Raw genomic sequence first — 13,771 nt, 5'->3', positions numbered from 1 at the left:
TAGAGGAGAAATATTAAGAAGTTGTAAGAAGGTTGAAATAATATTCTGTGGCTGCTTCAATTTTGATTCTTCCTTCTTTTTATTGATTTATTTACTGCTTGGTTTGGGGTGGCTCTTGTTTCATTAATATAGTAGGTGATACTGGAATGTAATTTTGCATTTCTGAGAAAATAGTGAAAATGTGACGATGTTAGAGCTGTCACGTCTCAGAACATTTAGTGTGAGCTTGCTTTAGTGTTCAAAAGACAGGTAGTGGAGTGTAGAGTTTGATTAAAGCTTTTCTATTGTGTATGTAACACTTTGTCTTTTGAAGATTGTGATTTAAAAAAAACCAACAATAACAACAAAAAAACACAAAAACAAACCCAAACAACTGCAAACCTTGAAATTCACATCAGAGATGGATTCACTTACTTAAGGTGGGGGAAGGGACACAATAAAACTCAGGTGCATGCAATGCTTCTCCAGGATCCATCCCTTCTCAGACCTCATGTGAGGGTTGGCAGAGGAGGTGAGGGTGCCTGCTCTGGAGACTCCTGCCTGCTGGAGGCCTGCTAATGGTGAGTGGTTTTTCTCCCTTTGCTTCTGTGGCTGCTGCGCTGGAGCTTGTTCTCATTTGCTGTATCCTGGGGTTGTGCTACAGTCGCTGTACTTTCCATCACACTGCATCATAACGCTTAGACACTTCAACAAGTCTTTAAATAGGCCTAGCGGAAAGGCCTGGAGGACCTGCAGAAATCCCACGTGCAGGAAACCCTCTTCATCCTGTGTGCTTCAAGTTATTGAGCACATACGCGTCAGAAATAATTTCCCAGATTTTCTGAAGAGATTGAGTTTTATTTTAAGTAACTTGGATTGGAGCCTGTGTAAATAATTTGGATTTAGTGCAGGCCTGAGCCTTCAGGTGGTACCAACTTGCATGGCGTTAACTGCAGGATTTGTTTGTTTAGATCTGCTGTTCGTTTTGGGTTTCTAAATAAGCAAACTCAAGTGATCTGAAAGCTAACTGTGCACATGAGATGTAAGTTCTCATTATTAGTCTCAAGGCTTTACTGAATTCCAGTGTGATCCAAGATCTAAGAGAAGCAGTTTTAACCTTCTTTTTAAAAAGAGCTTTATGTAGAAATGATGATCCTCCAATCACTTCAGATGCAGCCAGTTTTAAAAACAATATCACACGTAAATGATCACATCCTCTTATCTCAGATGATTGAAAATGTTTTGAGGATGTGTTCCTCTTCTTAAATGCTCAGGCATTAGGCACGTTACCACACAATTAACTGTAAGCATAGAAAGGTCTGCACTTCTTATCTAGCTATAAAGAAAGGACTGGTAATGAGAGCTGGGCATAGGGTCCTGTTACAAGAAAATGAATGAAGAGAAAGCATGCTGAGGAATGGAGCTTTACCAGCTGCTAAAACTACAAACAAAAGCTGCTTGGATAGAACGTAACAAGCCGTGGGAGTAAGTACAGCTGATTTTACTCCACTAGTGATAGATAATAGGGAGGCATAAAAAACACAGCAACATTTTGTATGTAAACACTTGATATGGATTTATTAAAAAAAAAAAAAAAATCATTTGTACAATTGGGTCATACAGTGTTCCCCTGTATGTCTTAAATTAAAAGCCTCCAGCTTTTAAAAATGCTGCCCTGTACAGAAGTGCTAACATAAAACTAGTGTTTATGTTCATAAACCAGCACTATACATTACTAAATATCACTAAGTAGTCTCTTCAGCAATGTGAATGAGTGGAGAAGATGTGAAAACCAGACTTAGTGGTCTTTCAGGGCATCCTCCTTCTCTTTACAGCTCAGTCTTCAGCAGCTTCAGTGCTTTCTGCATATTTGAATACACTAGAAATGAAATATTCATGCATGTTATTTTTGTTGCAACTTCATCTGCCAGTGACCAGTTACTGTAAAGAAATGTCATTATTATTAAAGCTGTGTTCAAAAGCCAACAGCTATAATGAATCTGATGCACTATGCATCTTATGAACTCCGGTAACCTGGAGATGTAGGGCTTTATAATGGTTTAACACCTCATAAAGTGAGTATAAAAACAGATCTATATTTTCCTGAACTTGAGCCACCTGCACTTGTCCTCAAAGTACTTGTAAAGCCAAGCATATAAGAGCACAAACTGACGCAGTAAGTTATGCAGTTACACCCTTCCCAAACCTACCCCTACTGGCAGATAATGGTCCTTCAGCAAGCACTAGGTGCACATGGGTAGTAATGCCTGGTGCTATCCAGGAAAAGATGTGACTGCTTTGGGAACATGTAACTTACACAGGGAAATGTCAGAGGGCTCATACGCATAGAGACGGTTTGAGTATCTTCCAGTAATATCAGCTCTCACAGTCAGGGAAGGATCTGGAAAAGAGGAGGAGAAAAGTTGCAGAGCACAAGAGTAACCTTGAAGCAGAAGAAATCTTCCTGCACTTCTGCTTGCTTCCTAAGTTTTCCTGCAAGGCAAGTCTGCTTCCACTAACAACCAACTCACCTTCATTCTATGATGTAACTGAACTTCTGTGTTGAACATTTTGTTTGCAGTTTTGTTAGGAAGTTTGGTTCTGATCTGTGTTTATCAGCCTTAGACCCATGTCACTGCATAGTGTATGAGTTAACTCCATAAGCTGAGACTGTTTTCAGCCTACAGATCTTAAGAAGGAATCAAGGAAGGAATAAGATGGCAGTTGCTGTGGTCTACTGAAAATGATCCTTGTGACCTAGGCTTATAAGGATGTGTTGGTGATATGTGTACCTGAATACAGGGGGGCTGTCATTATGAGAGGTACTCACCAATGAACAAAATCCGAGGGACGTACTGGCCATCAGGGGCAAGGTTCTTGTCTGTGGTTTCATACTGGAAGAAAGCAAATGAGGTTCCAGGTCAAGATTGCAAGACAGCATGTAACATGGACGTTTTCTTCTTTATGCTCAGCATAATGCAGGCTAAGCAGTACATTAACAATTTCAGAAATCTGCTGCCTGGGATACAGTCTTTAAACTGCTAGAGCTGAGAATTGATGATAACAGTTAATGACAGTATTACATTAAAATTTAAATTCCTTCCTATTTAGTGGTTATGGAAGCTGGAGTTGAAAGAGCTTTGTTACGAAATCTATTATGCCCCAGCACTGAGCATTTTTTCTAGCCAATCCCAGCTGTAAAAGAGCCTACTTAGAGCTAGAAGAGCCATAATCAAAAATAAAACTTTATTGCTTTCACCTGAAGTGTGAAAGGGACACTTACCACAAGGTTCAGGAGAATGAATTTTTCAGCCAATTTCTGTATTTCCTTATGTTCAGCAAAGACCTTCTTGAGTGCTAGAGTGAAAGCAATGAGGAATTATTATTTATTTATTTATTAAGACCAGTAATATTGCCCTAGAGAAGAAAATTCAAACAAACTGATAGAATGAATGTGAGAACATGCGGTTTACAGTTAGAGCAAATAACATTTTTACGTCCATTGCACTGACAGACAATTAACTCTGTTTTGTTCTGTGGTAAAGAGTGAGCATGGTGGTACAAAGCCTCCTTTTTTTTTTTTTTTTCCCCTTTCCGTGCCGAAATCTTACCTTGGCTGTGTGGGCAGTCATCCAGGTGGTGGATAATCATCAGGGGCTTATTGCTGGGGGAGAGGAAAGAGCCCGGTTAGCGGGGCGGTCGCGGGGCAGCCGGTAGGGGGCGCCGTAGCGCGGGGGCGCCCTACCTGTTCTTGGAGCGGAAGAGGGCTTCCTCATACGTCTGCGTCCAGATGAGCTGGTCCCCCCAGCCTGCCCAGGGGAAAAGAGAGAGTAGGAAAAACTCACATACACACAAGTACAGTCTGTAGTATCTATGTGTTTTTACCTCTGGAGAGTGTTTGAGGCAGTTTTGGTTTAGTGCTGGTCTCCTTCGTCTCCTTCTTGCCTATATCTTTCGCCAGAACACAGGAGATGGCCATGAGCAGCAGGAACACGGATGCATAGCTCTTCTCCATGGCTGCTCCTGGGATGAAGAAGAGAGCCTTCATTTTTCCTTGCCTCCCTGCTGCTGGTTCTGAGGTGCAGCCGGAGGCACTGCCGTGGTCAGGTATGCAGCTGGGTGAGTCAGCTAACTGCTCCAGGTGGGGGCTCCAGGGAGTGTAAGGGAAGGGAGAGGTTTGCTCTGCAAAGAGTCATGAAGGATTTGGCTGATTTCTGCTGTGTTTGTGCCATTGACCTGTGGTCCTCTTAAAGTGCACCTGTGTTAAGTTTCTCTCTGTTCCTTTTTCATATATTGAGTTTGCTCAGTGAAACAACAGTTTTGTCAATTTCAAAAGTGCTTTCAAGTCCTAATGAACTCCTATTTCACTCTGGATCTCCAACTGATAAAGTAACTGGGCAGTTTAACAGCATGGGTGTTGACAAATTAACTCATGTTGGCTCTTCATTCTTTTTGCAGCAAGAGCAACTCAGATGAGATGTAGAAGTTTAAGCTGAGTTTAATAGTGATCCATTAGCATAGACACAGCCTAATGCTGCTGTTGAAACTGTAGACTGTCCTGTCTCTTCTAATTAGCATCACCTAATCCTGAAAAGCAGTAGAGTCTATAATAGAATGAGTGGGGAACAGTGAGAACTAAAGTGCATTTTGCCATTATAAGCAGCACAAAGCAGATTGCTTGCCCTGCACCTGTCTGAGACATGGGGGTGGAGACAAGGCATGACTGATGGAAGCTCCTCAGCATTTCAGCTGGGATGCTTTGAAGAGGGAAAATGCTTTAGCATGACCTTATGTTTTCTCATTAAACTTATTCCTAAAACTGAAATACCAGTATATTGGGTACTGTAGAAAGACATAAGGAATTCCAAAACCGATACAGAAAATTCAAAACATTCATGCAAAAATTTAAACAAGCATCTTTTAAAATTCAGACAATATAAATGGGAAGTCTGGGAAAATAGAGTCTTTTCTCTGGGTAAGAACTGCAGAAGGAGGCATTAGCTGAATCCACATCAGTGATACAATGTCCTTAACTGCTGGGTGTCCAATAGACCTCTAAGTCTCCACATAGTGGATTTCAAGAGCAAGAAATAGGATTTTGCAGGAGAGTACCTGTCCCAAGGAAAGTCTCCTTGACAAGGAAGAAAATTAAGTAAATGTACATTTAAATATAATGGATTTTCAAGGCTGCCTTGAGTTGTTTTAGCTGTAGCTCTGTAGAGGAAGTAATGCTTACTGAAAGGAGAAAAAAAAAAAAAAAAAAAAAAAAAGTATTGTATGACAAGGAAGTCAAAGACCAGGCAAAGTTTACGCTGTTACTGGTGCAGAAAGCCAAGGCAGAAACATTAAACTTCCCCTTTGAAAACTTCCCTTTGGAAGGCTGTGTGCAATTCTGCTTAGCTTTTTGCCCTGTAAAACCCCTTCTATCCTGTGTCTTGTAACTTGCGAAGACAACATATCTGTGTGTCCTTATGGCTAGTAGCTGTGCTGTGCCCACTCTGCTGCCTCACCCTCCCATTGCTGCAGCCCCAGTTAGCCCATTGTTACACAGGCAGTTCGGAAGAGTGAGCGCTGACTTACCGTGTGCTCAGCCAGGTGCCTGTCGGGGTGTGAAGGTGTTCCTGGTCACAGTGAGAGCACCACACTCCCTCCTGGCTATTTATGCACCTTTGCACTCCCTGTCTCCACCCATGAGCTTTGAATTTGAATACTATTTCCAAAGAGCTACACTTGCCAATCTTTCCCATACCAAAGCATTCAGGGTTAATTTCGTTATGAATTAATACCACAGTTTCCTGCTGTGCACCGACTGTAAAGCTCAAAGATGTTTCTGGGGGCTTTTTAGAACATTTAAGAAAGTGATTTAAAAATGCTGGCAAAGATCCAAGTCCAGGTAAGCTTAAGTTGAGACTCCTGATTTGCCTGAGGAATGATTTGTCTTTTTTTGATTGGCTGGAAAACGCACATGGGTCACCGTTCCTTTATTCCTCTGAAAAAGTTAAATTGGTGACTCAGAGCTCCAGAAGTTAATTAGGTAATTAACTGTGCGCATTATACGTGTATGTATACATGTACAAATAACACCACACAATAAAAGTTTAATGAAATGTAAGAGAATGGTTATAAAGCTCTTGGCAGGGAGGTATTTTGTAGCTATAGGAACTGTGCTTATAAGCTGAGGCTTAAATAAGAGTTTAACTCAAATTCCAAGTTTAATCAGTTGTGTGGACACTTATACACCATGAAAACCAGCCCTTTTAGATTTCAGGCTCTCATACAACAAGGCAGTTCTCTCCTATATGTCCATCTTGGTGCTACAGGGCCTACCATAATCCTTCCTCAGCACAGCAAGAGGGTCTTTGGCACAACTGGCTGAAACAAAAATGTGTTCTAGTGTGATTGAATCTGCAGGTTTACAGAGAGGGCTGAGTGTTACTTAGCTGGATGAGCAAAATCCATCCGATACGTGGGTTTACTCTCTGAGACCTACAGTGTTCCTCTGATGGCTGTTCAGAACATGCATGTTTTTCAGATATACTTAAGAGAAAATAGTGCTTTGGATCACTTAAAAAAAAATCTTTTGTAAAGAGTGATTGGGAAAATGGGGTAAGAAGTGAGATGTTGAACTCAAGCAAGGAAACAGCTGCTTTTGCTTTCACATGTACAGCAGCACCATGCTTTGCTTAGGTGCTTGACATATGAAAAGGGTAAAATCCAACTCTCAGGGAGGTCAGTCACTGCCATGTCTGTTTTTCTATGGTTTATGTCATCTATAGTCTGTCAAGGAATAAAATGAGAAAGAGAGCATATGAATTCATGTTTCTGCTCTGGTCCTTCTGTCTGAAGAACTGGAGATGTATTCTGTTATCTTCAATGTCATGTATCCAAAGCACATCAATGCAGTTTCTTCTAAAACACTCATTAAAATAATTTTATGGGGTCCACTTGTGGATGTGTGAGTACTCGCTTTGGACAGTCAGGTTACATCCTTAATCTCAGTGCACATATAAGAGTCAAAGATTGGATACTCGTGTCAGAAATCTTGGTCTTAGACAATCAGAACCTAGTGCACTGTTACTGACTGCTGTCTCAGGCTGCACCTGGTACCATCTGGCAGTCTTAAGCTTGTAACAGAAGTTCTTGTTATTCCCTGGTTAAGTAAGCTAATGAGCAGGTAGGCTTCTACTCATGCACTTGGAGTAAAAATGAATGCTGCCTAAAACTGCATTCTCAAAACTGAATGCATATGCACACCTTGGCTCCAGCCTTAGGTGCATTTCTACTTTTTCTACTTTGCTTTCTTCTGTTTTCAGAAGATGCACTTTTGCCCGCTTTTACATAGCTTTATGCTGATTTTTAAGAGGAGCTGCCTACTGGAAGTTCAGTCCTTCAAACACGGTTATCACAAGGCTTGTACTGTCATCTCAAGCATTGTGGTCTCAAAGGAGTTGGTTAAACATATCTCTAAACCAGCCTCGTGCTGAGTTAATGAAGAGAGAGGGGTCCTCAGCCTTCTCCACAGCTCTCTGCCTGGGACTGAGGTACACCAGGCTGCTTAATGTGTGTTGGTAACCAAGTCCTACCCTAAATATTCCAGCAGAACTTGAAACAAAGCAGGCCTAGAAGGCCCCGAAGGTTTTCCTCTTTCGCTATGAAGACCCCAATACTGCTGATGTTTAGCAGCTTTACAAAGCTACTAAATGGATTTTTCCTTTGGTTTTCATTCCTCTGGTCTGTAGGTTACCTTGCTCATCATGTTACATAGAAATCATCACACTCAGCACTGATATTATAGTCCTTTTAATGTCATTTTATATAGCTGATTTTCTTTTTCTTATGTTCTGCAATAAGCTTTAGACCTCACACAGAAGCACAGGGAATTTGGTTCAGCTGTTTTTCCTAATTTCATGAAAAATACACGCTTTCAAGTCATGATCTATCGCTCAGAATAAAAGCAGATGCTTTACACAGGAGGAATGTAAGCAGAGAATGAAATGACAGTAACAAACTAGAAATGCTCCGAGTTGAAGCCAGAGAATGGTGTATCCAGGAATCAGTGAGCTTCCTTTGCTGCCAGAGCAGTGGCACGTTGTTAGACATAGTGACTGAAAGTAGAATACATTGATTTGAGAACTGGTCAAACTTCTTTTGCCAGTGCTTCAACCAAATTAATTGAATAGTGTGTATGTATATGTATATATATTTCACCACATTAACTGAATAGCATATATGTATATACATATTTCACTTGAAAACTACTTGAATGAAATTTGCCTTACAGTTTTTCTGGAAAACCTTTAACCCTATGTTTTAAAAGCTCTAACACCTCTGAATGAATTACTCTATTATCTTGGAGTGCTTATTGTTTATTAGTAGTACTTATAAAATTGGATAGCAGAAGAAATGATTAGAATTTAAAATATTGCGTTCTTGTAAGTGCCTGGTCTTTTGATCACTGCTTTCAAAACCAAATATCATTCTGCAAGAATTCTGATGACATTTTTGCTCATTTGCATGTGCAAGTTTATAATACAAGTCAGCCTCACTTGGTATAAATCAGTAGTCTGGAATAAGCCATCTTCAACATAACCTTGGATGAAGATGAGGACTTATCATGTAACCAATTCTTACATTTTTACTCTGTTTTGAGCTGTGAAATGCTGGAATATCTGGAAGGCATTGCTGAATGATGTGTTAAAATCCATATGTGGTTTGAACAGCGATAGCAAATACACCTGCTCTGATATTGTTCAGTGCCCTTTCTCACAACAGTAAGGAAGCTATCAAGGTCTGTGACCAGAGAGGCTCAAGATTTTCAGCATCCATGGAACTTAATTGTTCACCTTGTATTTAGTAAGAGAAACTCTTAGATTTGACTCTGAAATGAGATATTCAGTGAAGGATGAGGAAAGGTTCTTTGCCAGAAGGGATTGTGATGAGGAGGTACCTCAGCCTATGGAGAAGACTATTTATCTAGTCTTCTTAGCTGGGCTAGTTAATTATAACTGAGAAGGCTTCATGCCTGAATTCCCATACTTGGTTTTAAGTAAATGCATTTTAGGTAGTTTAAATAATTAGCTTTGTTTAAAACAAAAAATAAATTCTGTACTTGGAGTTTAAAGCCAATGATTTCAGTCTGAGTAACTAATGTTTGGTTTTCCAGAATTGCTTGAATCTGTAAGCCAACAGTTTTCTACTTTTACTATACTGTAATGCATGTGGATGGAGGGGGGACTTTGGGATATTGAACAGCTTAATTTTGCACCTGATATCACATGGAGGGTTTTTAATTAACGTTTTTCTGGTAGTTGAAATTGTTTTTAAAACCTGCCTTCCCTGCTCATTCACTGATAAGCTCTGTTACAAGGAAAGTAGCTGGAGCTGCCCCCTTACTGTGATTGCTGTTTGCTGCCTTGTATTCAATGTCCTTATTTTGAATTTGTTTGGTTATTTGTAAACCAGACATAGAGCATTCACTTTTCCTAGAGGTTTACTTCAAAGATCAGGAGATCTTTTGACTTCTAGTAAGTACCAGTGCTCTGTGCACTGATAACAATTTCTGTATTTTTTTTCTCTGGAACACTTCAGGTGCCAAACCCATCTATAAATTAACTGAAAAAAAAAAAAGTGTTTCTTGCAACGGATGCAACCCTGTACCAGTATGTGCTCTGCGTTTCTATCAGTGCCTGACAGGTGGCCAGGTGCAATAAGAAACACAGGGTGCTGGCTCTTGACTCCCAGAATTGGTCCCCAAGTAGTAAGGGAGAGGAATTGCTCTATTCTTAAATGAAGCTTTCCCTCCTCATTCACTTTTTTTTTTTTTTTTTTTTTTTTTTTTTTAAATGTATGTCCGCACTGATTCATAAATTTGTCTGCTGCAGAGTGCTGTGTGCCAGTAGTGAAACTTCAGCTGATCCTGCTGACGTAAGGACACAATTTTCAGCCTCACTACTACTTACATGCTAATCTCACATGATTAAATATTACTTTTGTGATCAAGCTAATATCCTAATCAGCATCCTCTCTGTAATGGAGCACAGTTCCTCTCTGTTGTTGGTGCTGCTGGTTGTTTTCTCCAAGCTCTGCAGGCTGTATTGGTGTTGGCAATGGTGGCTGGCATGACGTGGTCCACAGCAGCCTCTGTATTCTGCCAAACTTTTGACATTGCCTTGGCTTGTGCATCTAACACAGAATGTGAAGTTGCAATGAATGACTTGGATTGCTTTGTTTTAAGGGACTCCTTAGAGGTTCAGCAGGTAGCAGTGGATGATAAAGCAGTGTATGAACTGTGGCTTGGGAGATTCATAGTGGACATCAGAAAGATCATCTTCATGAGAAGGACTGTGTAGCAGTGGCACAGGTTATCCAGAGAGGTGGGAGGACAGCTTTGCTGTCAGATTTCCAAGAGCTGGCTCAATGAATTTGGATCTTATCATTATTCAGTGATCGTACAGAGGGAGGGGGTTGGAAAGAGTATCTTCAACTTGTGTCTGACTTTAAACAGTTTAACAGTTTATAACGTGAACCTTGCAATTACACAGCAGTCAGTTCCATCTGGCTCATGCTACTAGGCAGTTCCTATTGCTTCTGAAGGCTTCTTGCTACAGTATCAAATATTGACATAATATACTTTATTTATACAGTATCTTAATGACATGTCATAGACCACTGGTTTGGCTTCTCATTGAGAAAAGTTGCACAATGCTTCAAACTTTTTTTTTTTTTTCTCTCACCTAAATATGTACTAAAAATTACGTATATATCTATGCTGTTTTCTAAACGCTCACATTTGCCAATACAGCAGGAACATTAAGGACATACACTTCTTACATTTTAAAAAGGTCTTAAAAAAATCCTTAGAAATCCTTGTAGAGCTACAAATCCCAACAACATCAAAGACAGAATTCTTCTCCTTTTTTGCATTCTCTGATTGTATGAATATCTCCCCCCCCCCCCCCGGATTTTCACTACTCTTCCTGCCTAACTGCCATTAAGTGGGTCACAGGGAAAAGAGTCGTCTTCTCTGTTCCTTTGCAGAGTAGCTTTTTATTGCCAGTAATCTGCTAGCACACTTTACCAGTATTATTACCACGTGTTTTTGCTAAGGAAGGAGAATTCGTGCAGTATGCTGGCACAAAAGCAGGATCAGTGATGGTGGTTTCTCAAAGATCATCCATCATGAGGGAAGTTTGAGCCATTCCCTCAGTCAGAAACATCAAAATGTGGTTAACTTGGGTGAGAGATGTAGGATATGTCTGCAAACATCCCCACAGTAAAAGTGATAAAATAAGGACTGGCAAGAGAGCGATGTGAACCGGAACCTGGCTGAACTGGCTGTCTTAAAGGTCTGTGATCATCACAAAGTCCACCTTTAGGCCTGTTGCTGATGGTGTACCTGAGAGGTCAATACCCAATGTAATTTAACATCTTCATTAATGGATGGAAAAAATGAACCCTTAACAAGTCTGCAGGTGATATAAAGCTGGGAGTGATTGATAGACCAGATGCTTGTGCTACCCTGCAGAGGAACATTTGCAAGTTGGAGAAATGGGCTGATGGGAGCTTCATTAAGTTCACCATGGAGCACTGCAATGTCCTGCACCTGGGGATTTTAACCAGCTGGAGAGCAGCTTTGCCAAAAATGACTTTGAGGTCTTGGTGGGCAAAAGTTAGACAGCATCAGGCCCTTGCAGCAAGGGCTGCTAACAGCTGTGTTAGGCAGAGCATTGCCAGCATGTTGAGGAAGATGAGGCCACATCTGGAGCTCTGTCATGCTCCATGCTGCAGCAGAGATATGGACATACTGCAGGAAATCTAGAAAATGGCCTTAAATGTGGTGAATAAGCTGGAACTTTTCAACCTATAGAAGAGGAGGCTCAGAGGTCTCTTATTAATCAATGTTGATGGGTAGAAGTAAAGATGATTGAGAAGAATCTGGCTCTTTCAAATGACAGATTAAGAGGAAATGGGCCCAATTGAAATTTAGGAACTTCAATACAAATGTAAGAGAAATCTGTTTGTTTGTTAATTTTACTATTAAGATGATTAGACAATAGAACAGATAACCACAGAGGTTGTGGAGTCTCCAACCTTGGGCTGGAGGATCAGTCTAAAACTCAACCAGATATGGCCTGAGCTGCTCCACCTGATCTGGCTTTGATCAGGTGGAATTGGGGTACAGGATTCCTAGAGATGCCTTTCAAATAAAAAAATTATGTGATTTTTATAATTGTATGTAACATGTATGAGAGAAAGGTTAAATAGTACTTCTAATTGAATAGAACTTCTAATTGAACCTGGACATATTCTACTTTCAGCTACTGCTAACCTATTGCCACATAAAAGCTAAATTAATAGAAGAATGCCATAGTGCAGTCACAGATTAGGATGCTATTGCTGGAATCCTCGTGTTTCACTACTGTGTGGGTCATATATTAAAGAAATGCTGCTATATGATCCCTATCAGAATATTTAGCTGGCTAATTAAGCCAATTAGAATGACTTAAGGATACGTGTACTTAAAGTCTTGTTTAAACGTTTTTGCCTGGAAATGGCAAGCACACTCCTTCAGGTGGTGACACTAAACAAGCAGTATCAGTCACAGGGAACTGATAGGAGAATGGGTGTTACCACACTCCTGCTGGCCCCATTCCAGCTGGTCTCATGAGGCTCTATCTTCATGTTCAAATGCTTTCATACCTTCAACTGAGAGTGGCTAAAATAGAAGTGAGCTTAAGCAATGTGGTCTTCTCCATCCACCTCTTTCCTGTATCCAGCTGCACCGTTGAGAGATTCCATAAGAGACAGAATCAAGTCACAGGTGGTCACACCACAAATGAAATTGAGTGGAAAAGATAGAAAAGGGAGAATGATCTGAAAGCAGAGCATTTAAAGACTCACAAGGAGCTATGTGTATGTAAAACTGTGCGTACTGTAGATGGCCTGATTTGGTCCACTTGTGCTTTTAACCTGTCTGAATAGAAAAGATGAAATATGGTGCCGTTGTCGTTTTCTGGTGAAAAGCATGTAGCTATCCTACTTGAATTAGAGTTGAATGCAAGAACCCTTTCTGAACAGCGGCAGGCTGGGACTTCAGTTCCTGCTCTCCTGCTGCACGCTGTGCAGCTGCTGGAGCTTCAGAGCAAACAAGCAGGGGCTGGCTGGTACCGGCTTCCTGCTGCGCTCCACAGGTGGCACCAGTGGAAATTACCTGTGGCCTGCTTCCTGCCCTGGTGGGGGTGTGGAAATCAGCAGCGTGGGGGATGTACCTGTCAGTGGTTGATTGGTCTTTGCTTAGTGTGGTGCTGGTTTGGTGGATTGACTAGCAGGGCTGGGATACAAGATACTCATTTAATGCAGACTGTTGCTCCCTTTACTGATTGAGATGAGAGTGCCAAATATCTTGCTAAAAACAAAAACTTCAAACAAACTGAAGGCACTGAATGGCTGACTCTAGGCCATGATGTCAGTTGTCCCAGAGAGAAGCAGAGAGTAGAGGGTACACTCTTCAATAATGCACAACAACATGAGTACCATGTGCTTCTGCCAACAGACCACGGGCACGGAGGCCTGTAATGGGCTACTCTTGTTTGCTCTCAGCCTGCTGGTGTGTCTATGTTAGTCAGTTCTCTCATCTGTAAGCCAAAATTGGTGAATATTAGTTGTTTTCATTAGAAGCTTATAGGACAGATATAGCTTTCACTTTTCTTCTGTGATTATCAAATAACCTGCATACAGTTGGTGGGCTCCACCACCTGTTCTAGCTCCTTACATGTTCTGTTTTAAAATAGAC

The 13,771-nt window shown here is 40.9% G+C and overlaps 1 protein-coding gene across 1 annotated transcript; it reads right to left on the bottom strand.

Annotated features, from left to right (window-relative positions):
* Positions 1–1,808: 1,808 nt before the first annotated feature.
* AGR2 (anterior gradient 2, protein disulphide isomerase family member) lies at positions 1,809–3,994 on the bottom strand (the record flags this gene model as incomplete). The annotated part of the gene is made up of 7 exons (XM_079538053.1): positions 1,809–1,858; positions 2,297–2,380; positions 2,810–2,873; positions 3,263–3,336; positions 3,591–3,643; positions 3,725–3,788; positions 3,865–3,994. 7 exons carry the CDS (start codon positions 3,992–3,994, stop codon positions 1,809–1,811), a joined length of 519 nt encoding a protein of 172 aa, XP_079394179.1.
* Positions 3,995–13,771: the final 9,777 nt, after the last annotated feature.

The sequence above is a fragment of the Tetrao urogallus genome (assembly GCF_951394365.1).
Source record: "Tetrao urogallus genome assembly, chromosome: 7".
Classification (NCBI taxonomy): Eukaryota; Metazoa; Chordata; class Aves; order Galliformes; family Phasianidae; genus Tetrao; species Tetrao urogallus.
Note: the sequence above shows the minus strand (reverse complement) of the source record. Positions and strands in the feature narration are given on the sequence as shown.